Source organism: Fulmarus glacialis, unplaced genomic scaffold (genome assembly GCF_000690835.1).
Source record: "Fulmarus glacialis isolate BGI_N327 unplaced genomic scaffold, ASM69083v1 scaffold22035, whole genome shotgun sequence".
NCBI classification, from domain to species: domain Eukaryota; kingdom Metazoa; phylum Chordata; class Aves; order Procellariiformes; family Procellariidae; genus Fulmarus; species Fulmarus glacialis.
In genome coordinates, this window is record NW_009212596.1 from 4,483 (window position 1) to 11,435 (window position 6,953).

The 6,953-nt window shown below is 39.8% G+C and overlaps 1 protein-coding gene across 1 annotated transcript; it reads right to left on the bottom strand.

Annotated features, from left to right (window-relative positions):
• Positions 1-471: 471 nt before the first annotated feature.
• On the bottom strand, positions 472-6,946 carry UBFD1 (ubiquitin family domain containing 1; the record flags this gene model as incomplete). Its single annotated transcript, XM_009577937.1, has 7 exons — positions 472-1,066; positions 2,351-2,433; positions 4,962-5,067; positions 5,272-5,337; positions 5,843-5,854; positions 6,530-6,738; positions 6,832-6,946. Coding segments are annotated over 7 exons (702 nt in total), but the record flags the coding sequence as incomplete, so codon positions are not given.
• Positions 6,947-6,953: the final 7 nt, after the last annotated feature.

Genomic DNA, 6,953 nt, shown 5'->3' on the forward strand with positions numbered 1-6,953 from the left:
ACTGCTTCACCCTGCTCACGCCAGACAGCATTATGCAGCACACTCTGGAGTTTTTTTTCAGTCAAACAGGCAAGTGTCATCGCAACAGCTGCAAAATGACTCTGGACTGCAACATGCATGATCAAGAAAATGCTCCAACAAATGTAGCACCCTGGGGCAGGAGGCAGAACAGGAGCAGAGAGGTATGCAGGTGGGAGGGGAACAACTAACGTGGCATGAAAGGGGACAGTAAACAGCACTGGGTCATTGCGATTACAAAACATCCACAGTGGTATTCATTTGCTCCAAACTCGCCAGACAGAGAACAAACCCAGAGCTTCTAGTATCAAAAAAAAAAAAAAAAAAAAAGGAGAGGTTAAAAAAAAAAAAAACGCAGGGCATCTTTGGGTTAAACAAAAAAAATTAGTTTTGCTACCAAAGAGTTAAACCTGAAATAAAAGGGCCAGCAGAATATGGCTTACTAAACATCAATTTTGCATACTGTTTGAAGTTTATTTTTAAAAAACTGTTTCTGAAATTCTCAGTCACAGCCAAGTAACTAAATTAAGTCTAACGCTTGTAACTGAAAGATTATGAAAATATTTGTTTTTGTTCAAACCATGTAAAAAATCCTCAATAATACATTGTAATATTTTCTTTTTAAAACTAAATTGGAAGATCAACTCTCAGCAGATTTAAGTGTATTACACACAATATTTTGCAAATTAAGATTTATTGATTTCCATTGTATTTGCTTTAAATATGGTTGAAGCTGACTGCAGAAAAGGGATGGTGAAATTTTTAAGTTAAAAGTAAACTAATGGTGAAAGAACATCACCTCTGGCTTCCATCAATGCCTCGTTTATCATATTTTATTAATAAGTTCCAGGACTATCACATCCAGGGATGTTGGAGGCCTCTCCCAGCAGTGTCCTTAGCTTTGTGTCATTTTCCTGTGCCAGAGGTGAGCGTGCTTTCAAAAATACTGCCACTTTCCCAGCACCGTGTCTTTGATTGCATCAACATATTGAGTTGGTACCCAATAGACCCAGTAGTAAGACGCTTCTGTTGGGCCCAGCTGAAATGCCTGCAAAGTTAAAAATGACAACATTTACAAATGGCAAACAGAACAACTTATACCAGTGGACAGATACAGCTTATTCACTACAAAAATCAAACAAATCTGTTAGACCTACTGCCTCCTTCAAACACTTGGTGCACACTACATATATGTGGTAAGCAATTAAAAGAGAAAAACATTCCTCACAGAAACAAGAACTGCAAAGTACCAGTTAAAATGATAAGCTCTTTCCTTTTACGATATCATAGCAGCAACAAAAACTCTTGGCCAGTTTCAAGAACATAAGGAAATTATTCTGGAAGACAGAATCTGAATCGTAACTCAAAGGCTCTAAAGAAATGACCAGAATGCACCGAGCTGAGAAGCCAAACAGGAACTAAATAAGACAATGACCATGTTTTCACAGTCATAAAATTTCATAGAATTTCACATTTAGATATAATGTCCTATTCTCAATGCATGTCAGTATAAACAGGAGACGAGCACCACGGCATGCCAATAACCTCTATTCTTGCTTTAGGGTAAGAGTTCATTGTAGCATATTCTGAAGAGGACGTTTTCTTACATGGGTGATCAAAAATCAAGTATTTGGACAAAGACTAGATCAGCGCCCTCCAGCAGGCAATAATTTTAAGGTATAACATTTCCCCTTTCTCCCCCTAAAGAAGGAAACAGACTTATATAAGGAACTTACTTCAACATTAAAAGTTAGTTAGTGTATTTTGGAAAGCAAGACCTCAAAAAAATCCATAGATTAAAAGAAACAGCCACAAATTCCGTAGAATTACCACAGCTCTCTTCTTAAATGTGTTACTTTTCTAGACCCAATACCCTTTTTTCAGAAAATTACATATATGAAAAAATATTACAGCATCAAATCGCTATTTTTTTTTAACCTCCAGCAAGGCCTGTTGTTGTTTATATAAATACAACAGAAACTAGAAATTAAACTAGATACAGGAAAATATCACTAACGTTCAGAAATCATGAGCTATATTGTGAGTATTTTTACTGTTTTAACACTGCCACAGACAGAAGATATGAAATAATGCTTAAGCACTTAATGTTTGCGTGAAATCAGCCCAGATTTCCACAAAGTAGCAGATACTCAATATGCCACCCAAAATATTTACACTGTGACGGCAGACCACGTCCACATTCCCATCTTCCACAACAAATGAGGCTGGTATTACTATCCATCTCCAACTTGCTCCATTTTAAAAGCCTTACTTCTGTGTATTTGCATGAAGTAATTAGACTGGGTATTATTAAAGTAGAGACATTACTCACCATCATGTGATAATCCTCATGTCCTTCAATAGGTTCACTCACCACATTTTTAATGGACCCCATGGGTAACTTTTCTGTTCTCTCTACATTAAAATTGATCAAAATATTATTTCCGATGTATGAGGAAGTAGTACTTCATATTAATTTCAAATACCACCTCCATTACTTCCAAATGCTCCTCATGTCAGCAGTCTCCTCTTTGGGTGAACTTTGGACACCTGCTGCTAAGAAGCCCGTCTTCCACATTACCGCATACCCCACAGCTGGCACGCTAATAATTTAAAGGAATCCAACACTGTATCACACAGTTCCTCGCATTTTATGTCTCTGCATCACATTAAGTACTTCAGTGTACCTGATTCGGGCCTAAATTGAGTGATGGGAAAACCCTGGCTTTATTTAATACTTCCCCATAAGGAACTCCACTCGGACTAGCAGGATTACTCGCCATAGTGAAAGCTGGTCCAGGTGTAAGAATGTTCAGGACTGACGACGAAAGATTATACTAAGCTCTACAGAAATGAGAAGGCTGAAAGCTGAATGAAGATAGGCTAACTAACTCTTTGAAAGCCTAGTGCCGGTTTTACCCTGAGACAGTGTTCAACTGTTACTATAAAAGAACAGGGAAAGAAATATTAATGAGTAAACAGGGAAAGAAACAAAAAGAGAAACTGAAAAAAAAGATGACTACAATTACACGACAGAGTAGTGTCAGCCAGCCAGAGGTAACCAACAAGAATGACAAAGTATATGGTTCATGGCAGACTTTTGCTGTCTCAGTTCTGTCCTCACTTCTTTCTGAGGACTTAACTCCAAGATCCTTCCTTTCAGTTCCAGCTTTCAGTGTCAGCCTAAAATTATCTTCTTGGATATAAGACAGATAAAACCATACACACTCTACAAAGGAGAAACTGAACTATGAGTTCCTTAGATACATCTAACTACATTGAGTGATGCGAAAAAAAAGCACCTACCTAAAAAAGGCACACAGGGAGATAAACCTAGTGATGTAAAGACAAATATTCTCTACCTCAATGCTGTAACTAAGCTAACTCTGAACTACCCCACTTAGACTCGCGACATGCATTCATGGAGTAAAATCTTACTTTGCACTCATTTAGCATCCCGCAAATGAGTTACTCTTCACAGTATCTCAGTAATAGACAAATCTGTATTATCAACGCCTCTACGAAAATGACACAGAGCAACTGAGAAACATCTACCTATGCCAAACCTTAGACTACAAAAACGTACAAAATGATCTGTGAAGCATGGGACGCTGTGTGTGGGAAGAACCAGTTTCAACTTTCCAGGACCAGCAAGTGAAAAACTGTGTTAACACCCCGTCGGTTTTATTCTAGCCCTTACATGCTGGCATCTGCCATGAGTTTCTCGGAGCAGGAAGGAGTTTTTCCCAACAACAGCCAGCAATTACAACCATTCCCTAGAGGAAGCAAGCTGCTGCTAATTTTAGGAAGTAGGGCAACAGGTTACATGAAAGACAGATGACTACAAGAAGAATCAAATTTCACAGCTTAAGAAAGACTAATCCAGAACACTTCAGAAATGCTAAACTTGAAACTCATCTAGAAGGTGAAGGAAGAGGATTAATTACCTAAATACTAAGCATGTATTTAGAACGCATTATCAGTAACAAAAAGATCTGGCTGCCCAACCTGTAGAGGAAAAAAACCCCAATGTCTCGCTCCATCACTTAGCACACGAGAAAAATCACTGCAACTGGTACCGATAGAGGTTTTAAAGCCAGAAAAATCTTCACAGTCAAGTCTGTCTTACAAAGGAAAGGTCAAAAACTTCCAAGATTTCTGCTTACTTTGGAAGTAACGTAGCAGCTGGAGGTGCCATCCAAAGCTAGTATTACCATCCAATTAGGTTACTTTACTGAGACAGGGAGCAAGTACTTCTACTCCTCTTGCTCATCACTAGAATATTGCCCCATCCTGGTCAAACTAAAGGAGCACAGTTTCCTTTGGAGGCAGGGGGTTATCTGAGACGTCCTCAGCAATGCACGTTATCACCACAGCACTTTCATCTCCTCCTGATTTCTGACACCACTCAAGATGGTAAACTGATTCCTCTGCACAGCAACACTTGCCATAGTTTCTGCAGTTGTACATCACTGGAACAAGACACCCAACTAATTTTGGCTGGAAGGACAGATAATGACAGAGATGCCAGCACTCCTAGTTTTAATGCCAGTCCTAAGACTCCCTTTCGAGTCTTAGCCAAGTCATTGAGCCTCTATGTGATGTTGGCGTCAAACCCATGTTTATGAAGTGCTTTTGAGATATGCTAGAAATGCCAAATATTATAATTCACATTTGGAGCTATGAATGGCAGACTGGAACATCAGTCTACTGGCACAACTGAACGGGAGTTTTTCAAGAACGGAAGTAAAATATCAAGTGATATTCAACGATCTGGGAGAATGGCGTTTGAGAAGAGGAAGCAAAATTTAGTTTTGAAGTATTGCAATACCAACATTATTCCCTAAGCACAATTTAGTCACACCAGAAGCTATTTCTAGGTCACACAATGCACTTACAGCCCAATTACCAATTATTCATCTCAGAGTTTTAGAGTTGCTCACCTTTTGTACCAATCCATAGCTGGTCCTGCTCAAGTTTAAAGGTCAATCTTACTTTCCCCCCTGACTTGTTGTACATGCCAGATAACGGCACTGTTGGCAGGCGCTCCTACAAAGAGGCAACATAGTAAGGTGAAGGACTTTAAGAGGAAAAGCTACATCCTCTTAACTTTTTAAGCATAAGGACGATCCATCTTCTTTCCAGTTTTCTACTACGATAGCAAGGAACGATTGAACCAGCAAAGAAAGGTCTCAAAACACAAAAACCTCTCTCTTCTGATTATGACAATTTCTCAAGTACTTATTTACTTACCTGAACACCTTTAACAGAAGGCATCACATCATCAGGTTTTCCTTTATCCAATACTTTTCTGTGTTGCTACAATATAAAAATAGAAATCAGAATTTACAGAAATGCAACAGAGCTTTTCAGTTTACTTCCAGCTGCACCCTTGACCATATCCTGATAGCACTAAGAGACAATTAAGGACTATTCACAGTCATTTATCACACAGGAAACGGTTAATTTTCAAAGTTAACTGAGCACTTTTTATGACAGTCTGAAGAAATTGTATAAATGAATAAAACCCCAACGTAATGCAAAGGGTAGCATCCCTTCTAGAAGATACATAAATATATATCTATAAAAAACTAAAGAACCCCGACTCCCACTTTATGTGCTGAATCACATAGTTGGCATTTGGCAAGACAGTTTTAACAGTCAAGTGTTATATCCAATGAATGGCAGAAAACCCTCCACATTTGACAGTGCAACATACCGCAACGCAGCAACAAACCAGAACAGATTAGAGCAGTAGTAACTAAGAAAACCAGGCTCACAGCTTGTAAGTTGCTGAATACTTTTAAACAACGATGGAACTTACAGTGAACGTGAACTATGACAAATTATAGAAAAACAAAAGCATGTTTCATAAAGGTTGCAGTTCAATGATGCACTATTTAATTTTTAATCAAATTTATTCTGAGGAAGGTATGGGGCCGGTAATACCTTGAGCTGAAAATCCTTTATCAGCCCCACAACACTGCAGCACTGCCACCAAACCAAGCCTCACTGCACTGTACTTCACTCCCTATTCGGAGGCAGCACCTCAAGATGCGAGGGGAGTATTCAACATCCGTGTTCCCTTCAGTGCCGGGACAGCTGAAGGAACTGCTCTCTTGATGTTCATTTTAAAGGCAGTTTTTGGACATCACGTTCTTTTATGCCAACAACAATTAGTTAGTTTTTAGATATAATTGATTTAGATTGTGTTTGAGCTAACAAGCATGAAATATTTCTATTATTTACCATTTATTATCTGAAATGCTAGGCTGTGCCTAGCACCAGCACAAGCGGTGTCTTGCAAAGCCCCAGCCTGCACTAGGCTAAATGTTTTTCTGGTGCTAGAACTCCTCTGCACAGAGCCCTTCTTCTATCGCTTAGCTGTGAGAAAAGAAACCCCAGCCTGCTTTCAGACAAACAGGACCCAAAGGTGACTGCAGAGTATTAGAAGAGAACCGCGTAAATCCTACAGCTCCCCCACACCAGGAATTATTGAGACATCAATAACCTTTTGTCTGCAAAGTGGCTCCTTTTTGTTTTCTTCAGCTTTGACCTCCTGTTGAGCAGCTTCTTTGGGTGTATTTACTGCTAAAACATCATTGATAGTCGAGCCAACAACCATTATTTTTGCTCCGTTTGTTACTTTGATTTCCCGCAACGTTTTCTCCTCTGGTAGAAGTCCCTTGAACATAACTTTCTGCATAGCAGGTGGAAGGCCTAAGATGCAAGAACAACGATTACGAGACCGCCGGACAGCGGCGAGAGCAGGCGCGGGCTGAGACGGGAGAGGCGGCGGCAGCCCCGACAGACCTGTGAGCGAGTGGATCTTCTGCTTCAGCTCGGCCCCCGTGCTGTCCAGGCAAAACTTCACGTCGTACTTGTTCTTGTTCCAGATAACCTTGAGCTCCACCAGCTCCTTCCCGCTCTCCGCG